Source organism: Artemia sp. Qi Xiang Cuo, chromosome 19 (assembly GCF_049724085.1).
Source record: "Artemia sp. Qi Xiang Cuo chromosome 19, ASM4972408v1, whole genome shotgun sequence".
In the NCBI taxonomy this organism is placed as follows: domain Eukaryota; kingdom Metazoa; phylum Arthropoda; class Branchiopoda; order Anostraca; family Artemiidae; genus Artemia; species Artemia sp. Qi Xiang Cuo.
In genome coordinates this window covers 51,297,569-51,320,246 of record NC_142812.1, presented here as the reverse complement: position 1 = coordinate 51,320,246, position 22,678 = coordinate 51,297,569, and the positions used below count along the sequence as shown (strand labels likewise).

Genomic DNA, 22,678 nt, shown 5'->3' with positions numbered 1-22,678 from the left:
CTAGCGCCACACTAGAGCAGGATTGAAGTGAAAAGTTGTTAGGATTGGTTTCAAACAGCATTCTATCCAATTATGCTAATAAAATATATGCTAAAGTGTGCTGTCACTCGCTAATTGCCAATTTTCAACTTTGGCAAACAGGGCAAAATACTGTACATACGTATTTTTACCAGAGAAATCTTTGCAGGGTATTTTATTAGAACATTCTTGCATATACCATTCGATTCACCGCTTTGGGCTGAATTCAGGGGTGTATCTAACTCGGAAAGTGACTTTTTATGTATATACGCGCTATTACCTTTGGACGGCCGTACTGCTAGTTAATACTTGAACACTGTGATCATAATACAGCACATATGTTTTCACTATCAATACAACTCTGACAATAACAAAACAATAAGCCCCAAGACAAGGCTCAAGTGACCGGTGGCCGGCGTAGAAAATGGAAAATTACAGTGGTATGCTTCATGCCCTTTTACCTCACCGCCAAAGCCTGTTCCAATTTGTTGGTCGATTATGTATTTTTCTTTTGTGTTTTTTCTGGGGGGGGGGGGGTATTTTTTGGGGAAGGGGCTATAACGTCGGAAAAAAATACCAAGAAACTGTAAATTATATAGAACGCATAAGAAATAACATGTACTCCCTAATGTACCTAATGTACTCCTATATGCATGTTTAGTGGTTCCATTAACTATTTTTTATGAGTTTCTGAAAACAAGTTTTCTCCAGCATTTTTATGTTAATAACTATAAACAGTTGATGATAAGGTTAATAAATGTTGCAACTTCTCCCAGTGAATATATTCTTCTAGTATTACGTAATTCTGTAACAGGAACGTCGTAGGGGATTGTTTTTCTTGTAACACATCGTCGAAAAATTGCGTATCATTTAGAAAAAAGATAGAAACCAGGAAAGGATCAACCTTAAACTCCCTCACGATCCTAAACTTCCCCACATATTTCCGAGTTGCCCTCCTCCTTTAAAAGAACAAAGTAGCCTTCATTAGAGATGAAGATCATGGGCTGATTTTCACTGATCTAAACAGAAAAAAGGGGAATTCGGGAAGTTTGTGCTCTATGCTGTTAGGTATTAGACAAATGGATATTAAGACATGCCCGCTACGATGACGTTATTTGGCATGATTTTCTATTAAAGAATAGAATTTTCTTTAATAGAAGGAATATAGATTTTTACTGGGATATAGACAGCCTTGACTGTCTCTCTAAGCATAAAAAGCGGATTCAAAGAAACCATTTTTTTTTAATGAACAGTATTATATCTCTAATAGAAATATTATTAAACTATTTATTAGAGTGTTTATATATTAAAGTATTTATTTAGATTTTATAGTACTGTTTGGAATAAACTTAAATAATTAGTTATTTGTACCCATACGTTTTAAATTTCTCCAATCTGCCAAATTTTAAATATGCCTCCATGTGAGCGGGTTACCCTTTACTCAGTGGTGGTTCTGGCCTCTCTTGCACCCGGGGCAAAATCTTGGTTATTGCCCCCTCATGTCTCCCACAACAGTTTTGGGCTAAAATTTTAAATTTTTCATTATTTTCAATTTATGTATTAATTAATAAGTAGTTTTTTAATTTATTACTTTAATTGTTTAATCATTATTAATTATTTTAATTTAATAATTATAATTTATTAACTGTGCCCTCTACTTTATTCAAATAAAAATAAAATTTCAAAAATTAAAAAATTATTTTAACTGTGAGATTATTTATTTGAAATTCTGCTCACCCAAAATTTTTGCACCGGGGGCAAGGGCAAGTGCCCCCTCTGGCCTTCCCCTATAACCACCACTGCCTTTACTAGGTTTACCCAAACATGGTATAGCCCATATGGTATGGAATAATAATATGGAGACATACCAGAGTACTTTTGGCAAAAATCGGGTCCTTTAAATTAAGAACGCGAGATAAAGAGATAGAGAGAGATAGATAATTTTATTTGACAAAAAAGATACAGAACATTTTTCCTGCACCTGCTAAGAAAACCCCTAAGGGCTAGTACCCCTAAGCAGGTGGGAATTTTCTATTCTGGATATTCTAAAAAATACTATTTTATATTATTCTACATGGTAATAATACTAAATCCATACATATACAACAACCATCCTACTTAAGTAAAACATATACATAAATTCTATTATCTTGCAAGGAAAAATCTTGTGGTTGTAGCCTTGAAGATTACGAGATAACTTGCATTTCGTATTGCAACTGATACTATATCTCATACGCAGGGAGTAAAGTTTCTTATTAGAAAAGAAGTTCTAGTCGTTTTACTAAATTGATGTACTAGATTCGATGCTCCTCGTGTATCATGACTATGGAGGTTACTGTTAATAAAAAAAAATATTTTGGAAAGAAGAGGATAAAGGATAAAGATCCTCCTGAGCCATTCCTGGCAAATAGGGCGTCGAGTTGATGCTTCAGTTGCTGGGTGTTTTACAGCGACAAGTAGCAAGCTTGTCGCCCAACCTTGCTGCAGCGGGGATCGACCCATGGTGCTCCGTGAAGAGGGAAGTATATTATTTAGATATTTATATGTAAAAATACTATCTACATCAAGGAATTGTGAAACAAGAAGTTGATTCTTAATGTAACATTCATTAATATTTCGAGCAATGAATATTTAGGTGACAAAAATTTGTTTTGAATTATTGCATTTCTTTTATTTTATTTACTTTGAATTTTCTAAATTTTTTTATAACATGACACAAAACTGCTTGCCCATATAGAGCAATAATAGGAAACATACGGGTGAAAACATAAAGTAATCTAAGAATTTTCTTTGAAACTAAGTTTTTAATTCGGGGAAGCACACCTAGAGATCTTGACAATTTTGAAGATATAGTATCAGTGTGTTTTCCATGATAGATTTTCATCAATCATGAAACCCAAATACTTTGTAACAATTACTCTTTACAAACAGTTCGTGGTAACGAACTGTTAATAAGGAGCGACCTGGCTCAATAGTAACCGAAATTCTAAAACGGAATTTTAATACCCATAGATATATTAAATGAATTGGCTTTTTATGCTGATTTTAAATATATAAATTTCATTAAGTTTAGTCTTACTCATCAAAGGTTACGAAACTTGGAAAATTGTCCTTATTTTTGAAAAACGAGGGAAACAGCCCCTAAAAGTCAAGTGATCTCAATGAAAATCACACCACCAGATTCAGCGTATCAGAGAACCCTACTGTATAGGTTTCAAGCCCCTATCTGCAAAAATGCGGAATTTTGTATTTTGTAAGAAGAAAGATCACGAATGTGGGTTTATTGGTTGTTGTTTTTTTCCCAGTGGTGATCGTATCGACCCAGTGGTCCTAGAATATCGGGAGAGGGCTCTTTCGAACGTGAATTAAAAGTTCTAGTGCCATTTTTAAATGACCGAAAAATTGTAGGGCAACTAGGCCCCGTCCCCCACCCCTTTTACCGCGAAATCGTTCGATAAAAACTTTTAGATAACCATTTTATTAATGATATCTAAAAGCCCCAATAACTATGCATTTGGTTATAACATAAACCCCACAGCCCCAGGGGAGAGGCCTTTAGATTATAAAATTTGCCCATTGTTTGCATGTAGTATTTGCTATTGGGATGTAGGCATACATTTTCTGGTGGGGGACAAATTTTCTGCTGGGAGTCTTTCCACGGGGGAATTTTCAATGGAGAGGAAGCTTCCAGGGAGTGAAGTTGTCAGGGGAAATTATGCACTGGGGGAATTTGCCAGAATTCTTATACAAAGTTATTTTTATATGTCTTGCTTTCTCTTTTTCGTCTCAATTTTACGCACAGTGTCGTTAAGAGTCGTTGTTCAGAGTAAACTTTCACCGGGATTGAATTGTCTAGAGGATATTTCCACGGGGAGGGGGTTTCTCCGCGGAGGTGGGGCCAGATTTCCAGGCCTTATTTAAAAACGATCAGAAATTAAATAAAAAAAAACAATTTTTTTAAACTGAAAGTAAGGAGTAACATTAAAACTTAAAACGAACAAAGATTATTACGTATATAAAAGGAGTTGCACCTTCCTAAACACCTCGCTCTTTACGCTAAAGTTTGAATTTTGTTCCAATTCTTTAAGGATGACTCCTGAAACACAAGGGCCGTTTAATTAGAACCATAAGAAGCATTTTTGAAGTACTAAAAAACTTTAGCGTGAAGAGCGAGGTGTTGAGGAGGGGGAAACCCCTTTATATACGTAATAACTTCTGTTCGTTATAAGTTTTGATGTTGCTCCTTACTTTCAGTTGAAAAAACTTGTTTTTTTATTTAATATCATTATAAAGTTTTCTATTTTTATTCATCTCCTAATCGTTAAACATGACTCTTAATGTGGACACGAGCCACTCCTAACTAGGTACTGAAGTTAAGTTAAGGAATTGAAGTTATCAAGTATTTTGGGCAATAGGTTGCATCAAGACTGGGCTGGGTAATTGTAGACAGAGAAAAGCCAAGACAGATAGTCCAAGTAATTGAGAGGCAAATGTTTAAATGGCTGGGGCACGGGTAAATGGCAGGAGCATGAATGACTCTCTTATTGGAAACATACTTGTCAGGTTAGTTTTTGGAAAGGCATGCCTGCCTGAGTCTTAGGCATGCTGATCAAGAATTTAAAAAGAGGCAAACAAGGCACACCCACCTATGGTCTTAAGAGGTTTACCAAGAATTTAAAATTGACATAGGACCATAAATTTGCTTGAAATAACAGGCAAAACAATTGTTTAAAGCCGTTTGTATCTTTCAAATAGTACCTTTTCATTGCTTAATCTTAGACCCAAATTTTGAAAAAAATTTGAATTTTTCATACATGGGCGTAAGCAGCATATTGTCTAGGGGGGCAGTCGATAGTGTGATGGAGGGCCTTTATCAACTTCTTTTCCAACCATCTGCTTTCTCAGCCATATCTAATGTAAATTTGAAGGTCTAGGGGGGGGGGGGAGCTGCCCCCCTGCCTCCCTCTCCCGACACCCATGGCCTAGCTACTAGGTACTCCTACTAGGTGACATCTTCACATGGCGTAGTGCATATGGTATAGGACTAAACAATATGGGGACGTTAGAGTATACCTAGTAAAGGGTAATTTAAATCCAACAGTTCGCTGTAACGAACTGTAAGTAAGGAGCGACTCGGCCCAATAGTAGCCGAAAATCTAACAACAGAATTTTGTTAACAATATATGCATCAAAATAAATGGTTTTTTATGCTGATTTCAAATACATTAAGTTTGTTAAGTTTAATGTTACATATCAAAAGCTACGGACCTGAGAAAATTTGCCAAATTTTCGAAAAAAGGGGGAAACACCCCAAAACGCTAAGCAATCTTACTGAAAATCACACCATCAGATTTGGCATATCAGAGAACCATACTGTATTGGTTTCAAGCTCCTATAAAAAATGTGGAATTTTGCAATCTTTGCCAGAAGAAAGATCACAGATGCATACTTATTTGTTTGTTGTTTTTTTTAGGAAAGATTGTACCGAGCGAGTGATCTTAGAAGATGTGGAGAGGGCTCATTTAATCGGAAATCAAAATATTTAGTGCCCTTTTTAAGTGACAAAAGAGATTGGAGGGCAACTAGCCCCCTTTCCACGCCTCTTTTCTCCTCAAAGTCATACTGTACAAATTTGGAGATATCCGTTTGATTCACCATAGTTGAAAGGTCCAACAACTATACCCTTGAGGATGACCCCCATAGTCCCTTGGGAAAAGACTGCCAGTTACGCAATTTACCCATTACGTAATATGCTATATTGCGTAATTGGCAGTTACGCAATATAGCATTTGCATATATTACATATAGTATTACATATTTATATATAGTAAAAAAAATTGGGGGTAGGGAGTGTTTTCTGTGGGGGAGGGGGCATTTTTCACGGGGAGAATTTTTATTGAGGAGGGAAGTTTATAGGGGGAACTTCCCAGGGAAATTTTTGCATGGGGGGGATTTCCTGGAATGATTTGAAAAAAAGTCAGAAATTAAATAAAAGAAAGTTTTTTCCAACTGAAAGTAAGGATCAACAATAGAACTTAAAACGAACAGAAATTATATGAGGGGGCTGCCCCTTCCTCAACACTCACTCTTTATGCTAACGTTTGACTTTTTGTCACAATTCTTCAAGAAAGGCTGCTCAAACACAATGATCCTTGAACTTGAATGTTATTTATTTTTGAAGAACTTTCAGACTTTAGTATAAACAGCAAGGATTGAGAAAGAGGCAGCCCATATATAAGGAATAATGTTTTAATAATTTAGATATAATTTAATATATAATTTTTAATAATTTATTAATAATACATTTAATAATTTATTATTATATATTACAACAAATTATAATATATATTAATAATTTAATATAATAATGTATTAATAATTTAGTAATATAATGTTTAATTTAAATAATTTAAATGTTTAAATAATGTTCATTTTAAGTTTTAATGTTGCTCATTACCTTTAGTCGAAAAAGCATGCTTCTTTCATTTAATTTCGCATAAGATGACGAGATATTGTAGATTATTTCTTTTCTGTTTTTACATCTCCCAGGCTTAAAATGGAACACATGTAGCATTTAACTATGCGTAACTTAACGTATAAATCTGGTCCACTGTAAAAATCAAGATATTACTGATGGTTAAAGGTGGAGTTCCGCAAGGATGACAATTCTACCTGAAACGATGATTATTTTACGCAGTCGATTAAAATATTGTCCATCATTTTGCAGTTGATCGTCAATACCAGTCAATAGTCGAACAATCAAAACAAAATAATATTTGATGGACTCTCTTGAAGAGGAATATTACATGGTAAGTTTTAACGAATATTTTGAAGATTTGTTAGTTAAGATGGTAAAGCGTTGAACTTTGAATCAAAACGTCAAGGGTCCTTGTCGCGGATTTTTTTTTTTTTTTAACTCAGATTGAAACCTTACAGCAGCCTTGAGCAGCTAGAGATCAAACCCAGCCGTAGCAGCACACTGCAGGGCTGACTCAAGGACCTTAGTTGTCAAGAAGCGTCGTTGATCTAATACAATATAATAACACTGTAAAAATTGTCACGAAAAACTGTTGTGAAATAACATAGCAAGTGTTACCTTTTTTTGATCTTGCAAATTGCAAATTTGCAAATTTTTTTGAACTTGCAAATTAGTAGGTCTTGCTTGGCCCATATTTGCGTATAATTCGTCGGACTCAATAGGTTTGGACTGGTGGCCTTCTGGACCGGAAAGATGTCTATATCTGGCGGGAGATCCATGATCAATTGTTTTTGAAGTATCTAGATCCGTTTCTTGCCAGAAGTTATGAGGTAGTCTTCTAGCTGGCACAGGCCCTGCTCCTGAAAAACATTACATTACGAATAAATCAAGCGAAAGCAAAACAGGGTAATGAGGTAGCTAGACCCATGGCCGTATCCAGGGGGAATAGGGTTTTAGCCCCCCCCCCCCACCACCACCACCAAAAAAGTTTGACTCATAAAAAAAACGAAAAAAAAACTGGATACGGCCATGGCTAGACCCCTGATGTCTTGAAAATTAAGAAATGGGGTCTGGATGAGGAATATCCTCATCTCAAAAAACAAGTGATATTACAAAATTCACTTGCGAAGAAAAAAAGTTTGGAAGAATACGAAAATAAGTCCTCGAACCAAGATTAGAATATTGAAAGCTACAATGATGACAACGTGGCAAATATGGTTCTAAAGCATGGGCGCTCCGAAAAACAGATGAAGATTTACCAGATGTTTTCTAAAGAGATTGCTTACGGATTGTTGCGGGTGCCCAACTGACTGACCGTATTTCAAACAGTAGGCTCTACGGAAAGTGTGGTTCAACCCCGCTTTCTAGGGTTATAATAAAAGAATGGTTGAGATGGCCAGGGAACTTTCTGCGAATGAAGGATGAGAGGTTACCAAAGATTGTCCTTTTTGGCCAACCGTCTAGGGCTTAACAAAAAGCAGGTCGTCCACGGTTGGGGTGGGAGGATGTCGTAAGGAAAGATTTAAGGGAAATGGAGACCTCCTGGGAGGGTGTAAATAGGGAGGCTTTGAACATATTGTGATGGAGGAGTAGCCTGCGTAGCTGTGATGGTCTCAGGCAGATTGGCGCTATGGTGAGTTGTTAGAAGTAGTAGTAGTAGTAGTAGTACTTGTGAATAATTCAAGGGTTAGAAACGATTCAAGTTATTTCCAGGTTATTAAATAAAAACGTTTTTTTTACTAATTTATGCTTTTAATTTCATACCATAATTTGCTTTTTACAAGTAATCTATAATATTTACTTTATCCAAGATCCTAAACTCAGGAGTGAAACTCCTACATCTTTGGGAAAACCCCAAGGAACAGCATCAGTAATCAGGAAGGAAAAAATCTGCTTTAGCGATAAATTTCACAAAACTTCGCAATTGATTTGTGTATCAACCGGTGAATCAAACAGTTCGTGGTAACGAACTGTAAGTAAGGAGCGACCCGGCTCAATGGTAACCGAAACTCTAAAAAACAGAATTTTGATACTAATAGATACATCAAAAGAGTCAGATTTTAAATCTGATTTCAAATATATAAGTTTCATCAAGTTTAATCTTACCCATCACAAGTTACTAGCCTGAGAAAATTTGGCTGATTTTCGAAAAAAGGAGGAAAGACCCCCTAAAACTTATAGAACCTTAATGAAAATCACACCATCATATTCAGCAAATCAGAGAACCCTACTGTAGAGGTTTCAAGCTCCTATCTACAAAAATGTGGAATTTTCCATTTTTTGCCAGAAGAAAGATCACGGATGCGTGTTTGTTTATTTATTTATTTTTTTTCCCAGGCGGGATTGTATCGACCCGGTGGTCCTAGAAAATCACGGGAGACCTCATTCGAACAGGAATTAAAAGCTCTAGTTCGCTTTTCAAGTGACCCAAAAAATGGAGGGCAACTAGGCCCCCTCCCACGCTCATTTTTTTCCCAAAGTCACCCGATCCAAATTTTGAGATACCCTTTTTGTTCAGCATGGTCAAAAATATTACAACTTTGTCTCTTAGGGTGGCTTAATCCCTAACAGCCCCCCGGGGGAGGACTGAAAGTTATGAACTTTACCCAATGTTAACATATAGTATTGGTTATTGGGAAGTATACAGACGTTTTCAGGGGGAATTTTTTCTGGTAGTGGGGGGTGGGGGTGGGTCGGGGGTTATATGGGAGGATCTTTTCACGAAGGAAGTTTTCATGGGGGAAGGGACATTCCTATGACGGGGGCGCCAGATTTCCCATCAATATTTAAAAAAAATCCGAAATCAAATATAAAAAAAAGTTTTTCAACTGAAAGTAAGGAGCAACATCAAAACTTAAAACGAACAAAAAAATATTAGCTATATTATTGGGTTCACCTTCTAGTCAATGCCTCGCTCTTTAAGCCAAAGATTTTTTAGTACTTTCATAAGAGCTATTTATTCTAGTTAACGGCCTTTGTGATTAAGGGGTCATTTTTAAAGAATTGGAACAAAATTAGGGAGCAAACCCCCTAATATACGTATTAAAAATATATGAATATAGAAGTTCGTTACGTGAGTTAATTCGTAAGTTACGTATATTTATTACTAACAAAAACGTTCGTAAATAAAATTCAACAAGTTTCGAGAAAGCCATGTAACCAAATAAAAGTAAAATTAATATGCAAATTTCGTTTTAATTATTCATGCACGGTGAGCCAAAATCAAAACCTGCATTAATTCAAAAACGTTCACTAATGAAATTAAAAAAAAAACAAGTTTTTTTTTAATTGAAAGTAAGGAACGACGTTAAAACTTAAAACGAACAGAAATTATTCCGTATATGAAAGGGGCTATCCCCTCCTCAACACCTCGCTCTTTACGCTAAAGTTTGACTTTCTCACAACTCAGTTTTTTTAAACAATAAAATTTTGTTTTAATTGCAAATTTTTTTAATTAACTTTAACGAAAATCACACCATCAGATTCAGCTTATCAAAGAACATTATTAAAGAAGCTTCAAACTCCTATCTGCAAAAATGTGGAATTTGCATTTTAAAATAAAAGCTGCATTAACTAAAAAACGATCAGAAATTAAATAAAAAAAACAAGTTTTTTAAACTTAAAGTAAGGAGCGACATTAAAACTTAAAACGAACAGAAATTATTCCGTATATGAAAGGGCTGTCCCCTCCTCAACGCCTCGCTCTTTACGCTGAAGTTTGACTCTGTCTCACAGCTTTGTTTTTTAAAACAATAAAAAACTTCAGCGTACAGAGCGAGGCGTTGAGGATCGGACAGCCCCTTTCATATACGGAACAATTTCTGTTCGTTTTAAGTTTTAATGTCGCTCCTTACTTTCAGTTTAAATTCAGAAAGGAATCGAATATTTTATAAACGATCTGTTTGGTCAGGGCGAGGGACGGGGTTACCTAAAATTTAAAACTCTTGTACATGTTCTGTTATCAACACAGAATATCATTTTATTAATAAAACAGCTTTTATTCAAATTTTATTCAAATATATATACATATACATATATATATATATATATATATATATATATATATATATATATATATATATATATATATATATATATATATATATATATATATATATATATATATATATATATATATATATATATATATATATATATATATACATATATATATATATATATATATATATATATATATATATATATATATATATATATATATATATATATATATATATATATATATATATATATATATATATATATATATATATATATATATATATATATATATATATATATATATATATATATATATATATATATATATATATATATATATTAAGAAATCCCGGAACTCAGCAGGCTTCTAAATATGGATTCTGATTGTCGCTTGTATTCTAACCGCAGACCTGAGCCTCTTGTTGATGTCATGACGTCACCACAGGTTCGTTACAACCAACCTGGGAAGAGTACGTATTCTTCCTTAAGATTCTACCCTATTTAGATCGATTTTGTAGCCAGTCATACTCTTTTTCTTGCTGTCGCTTGTAACTCTTGCTGCCGCTTATCTTCTAACCGCATATTTCTTTTTTCTCGCTGTGGCATATCCTTTTAGCCGCATACTTCTTCGTTCTTCACTTTCACTTCTAATTCGTTCTGCTCCTTGTTGTCGCAAGTATTGTAACTGCATTTTTATTTGTTCTTCAATTTTTGGTTGTCGTTTGGTATGTAGTTATTAATAGTCTATTTTTAGCTTTGAGTTACGTTGTCTTCCCTTTATGGAACTATTTATAGTCAAATAATAACTTGTTCTAAATGTATATTTCTTTTTTCTTCATTTTTGATCATCATTACTATAGACTTTTTTTTTCAATACCCTTCACCTTAGCTGCTCAATTGGTCAGATCCGGTCAGATCGGATTGGTCTTGTCACGTTTGATGGTCTAGGTTCTTCATTTGTCCTCTGGGCATTATAATTACTCTCTTTACTTGCACTACTTGCTTTAAGCATTATGAAACTACTCAAAACGCCTTTTGTAAATACACTAATTACACTTTGTATTTTATACTTAACTTTGTTTCTTTTGTAATGTCGTATGCGTCATAGATATAAAAACGATACGTTCACTCTGGGGGGGGGGGGAGGGGTGAAATGATATAACTTATTCTCTTGAAATGTACCCATAAATATGAGGTCGATCATATGATTTTTCTTGTCAATCATTTGTTTCTTGTGTAATTTTGCATGCATCATAGACACTGAAAAAGATGCAATCACTACTGAGGCAAATATGCTGTATGTATGTTTTTCGAATGTATTCATATAAGACCTCCAATAAAGCTTGTCTATCAGCTGAATCAAATGCCTATTCATAGTCTATAGAACTAAAAACATATGGGATCTGATGACACAGACACTTCTTAATTATTAAAGTAATTATTAAAGCTGGTGAATGCATTCTCTACTATTCCTAAAATCAAACTACTCTTCTCTTAAAAACCTTATCTATAGCAGCTCTTATTCTAATAAGTATCATATGCTAAGTAATTCTTAATTAACTTTCAACAAAAACCAGCTGATGTCTCTGTAGTTACTAAACTCACGCTTATTACCTTTCTTATAGACGGGTTTAGCTAAAGTTTTCGTAAAATTACCCCGTTACAAAAGCCATAATCTTCAGTATCTTATCTTTAACTTCGCAGCCACTTTTTTTTTCTAAAAAGTCATTTACCATGCTATCATTTGAGGTCTTATAATTTTCAGCCGTTTTAGTGCTGTCTTTAACTCGTCCCTGCAGAATAAATCCTCTTTAAATCCAAAATTGTAAAAAATTTAATTCTTTTCTGTATCCTTTCCTATGATTTTATCACGGTTTAATCCATTCCCAAATGTTCTACCCATATCTCCTGATCCCTTGCCTTTTCACTGATTGAGATTCCCTTTCCATCTTTAAGTGAGACAAGTTTACCCTGACCATTTCCTCTCAATTTAATAACCCGACAATACAATATAACACTATTATTTAGTCTGGCTGAATCTTCAAGATCCTCAGCATTTTACCTAGGACCTAGATTTCAAATGTCCTTAATTCTTTAATAACTTTAATAACTTTAAAACTTTAATACCTTATCTTCTTACCTTACCTTCTTCTCTTCCTTCCTTCCGGGTAATCTATCACTCAAAAACTTCTCCTACAAGCCCCTTCTCGCTTCTACCAGGCTTAAGGTGTTCTCGTTAATATTCCTACCTGCTTTTCTAGCCTGCCTCATTTATTACTTCGCAATCTGGTTTCCTAGAGTACGTTGTTTTCAAACGAAATTCAATGCCTCTTTTACACTCCTAAATTGTGAACTCTCCAGTTTCGATTCCAACTGTTCTTGTAAAACTTCTCTCAAATTACTGTAGTTTATCAGCGTTAAAAATACCTGGAAGGAGGTGTTAACATCCATAATGGCATCACTGCATATCGTAATGTCATGTACCGATCCTGAGTCTTGGTCAATTAGGTTAGCTATCTTAATCATCATGTGAGTACCATGTTAACTCATGGGCAACTCAATGGCCCAATTCCGTATTGGTCATAACTTACTTACTTTAACAACAAAATTTTAGCCTTCTAATTACCAGTGCTATTATCCTTCCCTACAGCAAATTTACTTAAGCTAGGACACCCTCTATCCCTATTTGAACCAGCTAAAAGACTAAAGTCCCTAAACAAAATAGCACATTCCTTACTCAAATACTGTCTATTCGTTCATGTAGCTGCATGTAAAATCCATCAGACTTGCTACTGTCTTCGTCAGTCTGTCCTATAGAGGTATATGCAACTATGACTGATACCTTGCATTCTCTGGTCATGTGAGTAGCTACGTGAGTGGCTACGTGAGTAGCTGGTCTAGTGAGTAACTACGATTGGATCCTTAATATACCATATCAGCCTCAGCAAAACTTAGGAGCGTCCTTATTCATCATGAGCCCTGATTCATCATGATTCCCTACCTATTTGCCCCCTAGTTCTGACCTGGATAAATAAATTCCACATAACCTAATATCATATTTTCTAATCCTGTGAGATGAATTTCCGAAATCCCTAACAAGTCTAGCTCAAAATGTCTGAAGTTAATCAAAATTCCAATACGATAGCTATTTTTTAATTGTAGCGTTCCAAGTCACAATTTTAATGTTATTTAAGTCACTGAAATTGGCTCAAGAAAAACAACGAGTCCAGTGCATTCAGGACTTGCACTGGAATCTTCAAACATCTACTTCAAAAGTGCCTAAGTCTCTTGTTCAAAAGTCTAAGTGCCCTACTTCTTGAAAAGACTGCAAAAAGTGCCTGAGCTGACTTAGGACTGGATAGCAAAGAATCTCGGACAGCATACAAAACTTAGAAGATTTCTTAGACAAAATGCGCCCTACTCCCTGTCCATATACCCCTTCCTTACCAATAAGGAACCAAGTTGACACTGGAAACGAATTGAACTGAAGTATTAAGTGCTAGAACATGTGAAGCGAACATTAGTTGAAAAAAAAATCGCATAACGCCTATTGAAATACCAGCATTCAAAAAAATTAGATGGCTGGGCATACCAGTCAAAGGGTATACTAAACAGATGATAGAGCACGTTTTTTCGTGCCTTTGCGTTTTTTTACTAACTTTCCTACTTTTTTCAACTTCACTGCAAGTTGCATTTTTTATAGTACCTGAAACTCCAGTAGGTCCAGGTCTTCTTTCCAGCTTAAGAGCATTACCCCTTTCAACCAATCTGTGAATCTGATCTCCTAATTCTGCCCTTCTTGCTTGTAGCTCTTCAACATGATACTGAACACGGTTCAATTCATCTTCAAGCCATAATGCTTCCGGCGTTGGCGGGTAGTTGTAGATCCCTTGCGTATAGGCTAACTGCTGGTATAGATTTGCCATCTCTCTCTCTAATCGACTTGTCTCATGGGCGGTTTCTTCCAGTTTCTACGATAAATTCAAGAAGTAAAATTTAAAAAAAAACATGCAACAAATACACACTTCTCAGGGTAGTCTTCAGTAGATGCGCTGTATGAATGACGGTATGTTTTGTCATGTCATACGAATACCTGTCATGAATGTCATTTATATGAATTTATACATGAAGGTCATGAATGACGCGACATTAATCATAATTCATCTCCCCCTGAATGATTGATATATATATTGATATATATGACACAGTAATAGATAAGAGAGCACCAAGAGAAAGAGAGAGTCAGGGAGAAAGAGATAAATGGATGAAGCGTGTGTTGAAGGGACTAGTAGAGCTTCTATGAAGAAGTCAATAATTAGATGCATTAAAAAAAAGTTTGTTCAATTCAGCTTACGAAGAAATTCAACATAAAAATTAGAGTAGCTGAAACGTCCGGAAATTATGTCTTTGAAGATGACAACCCCCCTACAGCCCTCAGGGCAAGGGTTGTAAATTATGCCCTGTGGCATATAAGGTATATATATAGAAAGGGTGATCGTATAAATTTCGGAGGGGGATCATTCAAAATTAATAATTTTTAATTTATGAAAGTTAAAATAAGTTAAACATTTTAAACGCATTTTGTTTATTTAAATAATACAATAAATAACCGAGTCAAACTCTAAACGAGCAAAAGTTAACATGAGCAGGGCTTAAAACCCCTATGTCTTCTCAAGACCAGAAGATCAATTTGCACTTCACTAAAAACAAAATATATTTAAAATATTTTCACTTTGTTTTTACTTGTTTAAAATGTTTTTACTAGATATACGAAGGGGGAAGTGCTCCTTCTTACACTCAAATTAAAGAGCGAGTGTCTGGTGCCCTTTTTAAGAGTAACAAGAGATTGGAGGGCAATTAGCCCTTCTCTCAAGCCCATTGATTTTCCAAACGCATCCAGTCAAAATTTTGAGACGGCCATTTTGTTCAGCACAGTAAAACAGTCCAGCAACTATGTCTTTAGGGATATTAGTCATGTCAACCCCCACAAATATGCAATTGACCAATTGTACTTTAAAATTGCTTCAAAAATAAATCAAAAGACATTGTGTTAAATGGTTGCTAATAAGACACCTCAGCAATATATCGAGAAAGACTGGGGGTATCAAGTTGAAACATTTGGGAATACCACTAGTACTGCTTCTGCTCTTACAATTTAAAAAAAATAAAAAGAGTGCAAGTGTATCCAGGTTGTCTAATAGCATAGATAAAATCTTTTGGGAAAGATATTAAATTTCATTTTTTCAGGTCCACTTGAGAAGCTGCAAAATTAAATTAAAAAATACTGTTTGTGTCAGGATTTAAAAAAAATTGAAAAAGTTTCCCTCCAACATACAAATAGCAACTCATACTATGGTTCTTATAGAAGAAAACTGAAAATATTTTTTTTTTCATGAAAAAGACTATGTCAATAAAAGACGAACAGAAATCAATTTAATTTTTTTTCCACAAAACAAGTTTTTCGAAGAAAAGTAAAGAGCTCCATTAAGCCAAGAATGAGCAAAAATAAAGTCAAATAATCTTCCAACCGCAAAACTACCACAAATCACTATCAATAAATAAATGAAACTCAAAACTAACAGAAATTACAGTTAATAGCCGAGTCAAACTCAAAACGACCAAAAATTAAGATGAGCAGGGCTGATAACCCCTATGCCTTCTCAAGACCAGAACACAATGCACTTTACTGAAAACAAAATACGTTTGAAATGTTTTCACCCTTCTTACTTTCATAAAAGAAAAATTATCAAAACCTTAAAGAAGAAATGTCCGTATATGTCAATTTAACTGACAATTCACGGTCATATGTTTGACTGTTTTTTTCCAAATTTTTGCTTTTTTCCGATTCACCGATTTTTCTTATCTAACTTTTGGTTTCGTTCACAGATTTGCCACCATGTACAGGATTCTTGTCAAACCTTTTCTTTTTTTTTCTTTTTTTAAGAGTTAAGGGTACTTGTATGATATACGCCCTACCTAATGTTTTCTAATATGGTTCTCTGACGCTTAATCCTAATGAAATATACCAAAGTGAGATAAAAATACAATACTTTAGAAACAAACCTGGGCTATATATTTGCACATTGGGGTAAGGGTATAGCGGTAAGGGTATGGGTAAGGGTATGGGGTAAGTATAGCGGGTCTGCACGCCTTATGTTTTAGGTGTAATTGTTCTACATATTATGCAGAAAGAATTGTTTTCTGACTTCACTCTCCAAATATTTTACCCTCCTCCCCCCCCCCCACCCTAATGTGCAAATATATAGCCCAAATTATGCATTTTCCATCTATTCTGTCACTTCTCTTTGTCTTGTCTCATGCTAAGCTGAAAGAAACTAACGAAAAAAAACGGTTCTATTATGCGTCAATGAATGAATACCGAGTTAAGTTCCAAACTTGAAGATAAAAGTTCAAAACATTAAAGATAAACATTAATTGAGTTATAAATGCTAACTTGATAAACGCATGCGTAGAGATAGAATCAAACTTCGGAAAAACGAACTTTTTCTTCAAAACCCCGTCTTCTCTTTACTCTCTATTACTTTACTCTCTTTACGTCTTCTATTTTACTCTTCCCTGTATTTCTTGTTTGATTTATTTTTGTTGATTGTTTAAGGCTGTCGACTGTTTATTAATTAACAATGAAATAGGATATATTAATAGTGGAAGAAAAAATAGTTTGCATTACTATTATTGCCAAAAATATTATCTATTGTCTATTACCGAAAACAAATATACTAATAGAATTATAATATATATAATAATAATTATTGCTATTAAATAAGGAGGGAAATAGAATTCAGCAACAGACACGTATAGAAAGACACCCAATAGACAACAAATCCCATTAAACCAAGGGAGGGAGGTTAGAAGGTTCGGACCCCCCTCCCCCTTGAAATGTTTGTCCGACTCGTAAAAACGTAACAAAAATGAAAATAAAATAAATTTTTTATGAGTTTTTGAAATTTTTTGTACAATTTTTTATGTGTTTTTCAACTCGATACCGAATTGACATGGAAGGATGCGATTTTACAAAAATCAGCCCTATGATGCGTCCAACTTTCAGATCATAGACATAAACACATATATTGAAAGAAGCAGAGTAAAAAATAGATGGAATAAATTTGACATGAAAAAATGTGATTTTAGATGTGATAATAGAAGCCAGCTTTGAGATTCTACACATATATTGATATATTGAAAGAAACATAACACAAAAGGTGAGATTATAAAATAGGGTTTAAAACGAAAGCGAGGAATTTGCAAGGAATAAGAAGAAGTTTAAGTCTGTAAAACCGGTTCAATAAAAGTATCCGAAATTTCAGACTTTGAAAAGCTTCCAAAACAGCACTATTCTTCCTTGTCAATTATGTTTTTGTAACGGTCACACTTTCACACTAAACATTTACAGGTTATTAGCGTGAACTTGGTTGTTTAGCAGTGTTGCCAACGCGGCACAATTGTACCGTTTTTGGTACAATTTGAAGGTCCTGGTACAATGCGGTACAATTAGAAATTTGCTGGTACAATATCAATTCCCCGGTACACTTGGGTGTTACTTGCTCCTCTCCAACTCAAATATCTGTTAAAGTATTAGTTTATCGAAAATGTTCTTATTACGGCAAATTTTTGACATGCTGTTCAAATGGTACAATTCAACCTCTCGGGGTACAATTTTAGTCGGAAAACTGGTACAGTCTATTTTAAAGCGTTGGCAACGCTGTTCAGTTTAATAACTATTCCTGTCGGCAGACCGTATAGAGCCAAACGAAAAGCAGCTGAATAAGGTTGGAGGAGGTCGTAAGGAAAGAACGAAGGGCACAGGAGATCTTTTTGTGATGGTGTAAAGAGGGAGGCGTTGAATGGATTGGGATGGAGGAGGAGTGTGCGTAGCTATGTTGGTCTCAAGTGGCTTGGTGCTGCAATGAGTCATTATTATTATTATTAGTAGTAGTATATAAACAGCAGTTTCGTTCTCAGTAAGAAGATTAAGTACCAGTGTATATGTTTCAAACATATAAGTTATATATTTTTAGGATAAAGGTAGTCGTAGGACTTCAAAGATCTTTGGAAACAGATCCCCCTCCCTTCCCAAGGTTAATTTTTTAAATACTAGTCCCGTTGGTATTCATGAAGGTTATTTTTAGTTATTTAATTTATTTTGGTAAACTTTTAGTCAATTCACACTTTTGACTGTTTTTAGTCAATTCATTTACTCATTTCAAGCTTTACCGTTTTGTTAGTGAATTAATTTACTCATTTCAATTCGTTCAATTTTTATTCGTATTTAATCATTCTTTTTAATCTACTTTACTCATTCATTTCAATTCACTTTTTCAATTTTTAGCCAATTCATTTACTCATTTCAAGCTCTACTGTTTTCTTTGTCAGCTCATTTACTCGTTTCAATTAATTTCAATTTTTATTCGCATTTACGCATACGCTTTAATTTACTTTACTCATTCATTCATTTCAATTTTTAGTCAACTCTTTTACTCATTTCAAGCTTTACCGTTTTCTTAGTCAGTTCAAAAACATCCTGCTGCTATTTTGAGTAAATGATCGAGTCTTTGCAGGTTGTTACAATATTTATAATATTTATAACGAATTTTTATATAATAATTATACAACATAATAATAATTTTTATAACGAATTATTACAATATTTTATAATGATTTTTTTTAGATGTTTGAAGTTCTTTCGAACTATTGTACTGCTATTAATTGCATGATAACATTAAATTAATTAGTTAAAATATTAATAATTTTCTATTTTTACATTTAATATGCGACAGAAAAGCATATGATTCTTTTCTTTTTTTTAGGTAACCGAAATATATAACGGAAACAAAAAGCTGCAGAAATCAGGCAAATTTGGTTAATATATTTTCTTCTTTGCTCGGACTATCTGTCTTAGCTATTTTCCTACAATTAGCCATGTCTTGATGCCTACTGCAAAATACTTGATTTTTAATTCAAAATCAACGGTCAGAATCACAAAAAACACTACAACACTAAAATACTAAAAAATGCACTAGAGGATTTAGCCTGTCTGTCTTACTCCAAATTACCAGGACGGGTCGCTCATTTATTCCATTTTGCTCCCAAATTTACTTTATGATGGAGGTTTGATCCTTATTACTAGATAAAAGTAAAATCCTAAGATATGAAGGCCAAAAATAATAATTAATAATGAATGGGCAATTGATTATATTGGTTTTCTACAATGCCCCATTCAGAAAAACTTACTTCGGAGGTTCTATCCAAACCCCATGTACAGGTGAGACCCCCTTCTCTAGGGGGTCTCACCTAGGCACGGAGCCAATTGATTTGCGTAAAAAGAAATTTATTAAGCTAAGATCTGATTACACAAGTGACTTGTATGTGATTACGGCTTAAGGATTATTTATGGATTGTGGCTTTGGATTAGTATTCAGCACTATTATCATCTGAATCGTGCATTGAAATACTTGGACTACTTGCAATTACTTGAAATTATTTGCAAATTACTGGATTAACTGGCCAACTCAAAGATAAGTAATTATTTATTTTCACTGTTACGCTCATGTCAAAATTCAAGCCTTTTGATATTGTTCTCGCTAGTTTCAAAACTTACCCCCCTTGGCCAGCAATTGTTTTGCAGTCAAAAAGTGGTGCGAAAGGATTATCGAAATATACAGTTTTTTGCTACGGCGATCATTCTGAGCACCAAGTGGCAGAGTCTAATTTGAAATTACTTTCGGATAACCCTAATGCTCGCAAAACTACTACTACTACTACTGCTAACAACTCATCGCAGCACCAAGCCGCCTGAGGCCAACACAGCTACGCACGCTCCTCCTCCACCCCAATCTATTCAAAGCCTCCCTTTTTACACCCGCCCACGAAGTTCCCATTTCCTTTAAATCTTTCTTTATGACGTCCTCCCACCCCAGACGGGGACGACCTGCTTTCCGTTTAGCCCTAGATGGTTGGCCGAAAAGAACAATCTTCGGCAATCTGTCATCCTTCATCCGCACAACATGCCCTAACCACCTCAACCTTTCTTTCATTATAGACCTAGAAAGCGGTATTGAACCACCTTTTTCGTATAGCCTATTGTTTGAAATACGGTCAGTCAGCCGGGTACCCAGAACAATCCTTAAGCAATTTCTCTGGAAAACGTCTAGCAAATCTTCATCCGCTTTTCGGAGTGTCCATGCTTCAGAGCCATATTTGACCACTGTCATCAATGTAGCTTCTAATATTCTAATCTTGGTTTGCAGACTTATCTTCCTATTCTTCCAGACTTTTTTTAACTGTGAAAAAACACCCTGAACCTTGGCTATTCTATTTTTAACATCTTCACTGCTCCCACCATTTTTACTGATAATACTACCAAGGTAAGTGAAGCTGCCCACCAATCTTTTCAATCTTTTCATTACCCAACATCACCTTTTCATCTTCACTTACTCTTAGCCTTAGTGACCTAGTCTTCTTAACATTAATTTTCAAACCAATACTAGCCCCCTGAACTCGCAAAACCTCTAAAACTTCATTTATTTTACTCAAACTTTCATCTAGGATGCTTAAATCATCAGCATAATCCAAGTCCAGGAGACTTTTTCCTCCCCATTTGATTCCGTGGTCTCCCATTGCCTTTCCTGTGCTCCTTAAAACAAAGTCCATCAAAATAATCCATATAAAGGGGGATAGAACACAACCCTGCTTAACTCCTGATTTAATACAAAACCAGCTGCTAACCTCATTTCCTACCTTAACCGCAGCAGTGTTATTCTCGTACATAGCACTAATCACTTTAATGTATTTGTCTGGTATACCATACAAGGATAAAACCTTTACTAAAGCTCCTCTATCAACAGAATCGAACGCTTGCTCATAATCTATAAAACTGAGGACCAAAGGTGTTTGAAAACTTAGGCACTTCTCAATTATTAACCTAAGAGTGAAAATTTGGTCAACACATCCTCTACCTTTTCTAAAACCGCACTGCTCTTCTCTTAAAACTTTGTCTACGGCATCTCTCAGTCTAAAAAGTATCATATTACTAAGCAATTTGCTACCTACAGAGACCAGACTAATGCCTCGATAATTACCACACTCACTTTTATCACCTTTCTTATAAAGTGGCTTAATTAAGGTTTTCCTAAAATCGTTAGGTACTTCCCCTTTTTCAAAAATCATATTCATAATCTTCAAAAACTTATTTCTAACCTCAGAGCCACCATATTTAAGAAACTCATTTACTACCCTATCAGCACCTGGAGCCTTATTATTCTTTAATCCTTTTACTACTGTTTCTAATTCCTCCTCACAAAACAAATCTTCCTTCACATCCAAGGTATCACAAACTTTTTCATTTTCCTCTATATTTTTTCCTGCAACTCTATCTCGGTTAAGCAAATTCTCAAAATGTTCGGCCCATCTCGCTTTAGCTTTTGTCTTATCGCTAATTGCCACCCCATTCCTATCTTTAACTGGGACAAGTCCGGATTGACTACTACCTCTCAATTTGTTAACATGCCAGTACAATATTTTACTATTATGCCGTCTAGCTGCATCTTCTAAATCCTCGGCAATTTTATCCATGGCCTCTTATCTAGCATTAAACCCAGCGAGCGTTATTGCAGAAGACTCACTGGCACCTAGCCTAATCCTGCAAAAAATAGCTTTTACCCAGGATGAATTAAATCGGACACAAGTAAATCTTACAGCTGAGATATCCCGTCAAGTTAAGGCTAAACTATCAGACCCTGATACAGCAAATCAAGCAATTGATATTATAGTAAAAAAAATTCATGATGCTATTTCCATTGATTCCCACCCAAAATTCCAAGAAATAGAAAAATCACTCAAAGGACTATTTGCAATGGTTAAAAGCTTGGAAAGTAAGATTTTGTCTTTGGAATTGAAATTGGATGATTTTGAACAAGAAAAGATTTTAGATTGCTTAGTGATAAATGGAGTAAGGCAGGGGCCTGGAAATGATCTAAAGAAAGAAATATCAGTTATCATTAAAGACAAGATGCTGGTCCCTGGTTTTGAAGTCAATAATATTGTAAATGTTTATCGATTTAGTTTGAATGACTCTAACGATCAATCTAAAGTGTCTCCAGTGCTAATACGCTTCAAAAATGTGGAATTAGCTCGAGCTGTTTTCAAAGTAAAGACTAAACTAGC

At 34.8% G+C, this 22,678-nt stretch overlaps 1 protein-coding gene across 4 annotated transcripts in view; it reads right to left on the bottom strand.

Moving 5' to 3' along the window:
* Window positions 1–22,678, bottom strand: part of LOC148940973 (uncharacterized) — a 368,976-nt gene that overhangs the window by 93,644 nt on the left and 252,654 nt on the right. For all 4 annotated transcript variants that reach the window (XR_016143387.1, XM_089105391.1, XM_089105390.1 and 1 more), the window contains exons 11-12: window positions 14,205–14,469; window positions 7,115–7,356 (exon numbers count right to left, since the gene is read on the bottom strand). Coding sequence is in view for 3 of the 4 variants with exons in the window: in XM_089105391.1 (XP_088961517.1) it covers window positions 7,115–7,356; window positions 14,205–14,469 (507 nt within the window). In the remaining variant the exon portion in view is untranslated. The remainder of the gene's footprint in view (window positions 1–7,114; window positions 7,357–14,204; window positions 14,470–22,678) is intronic.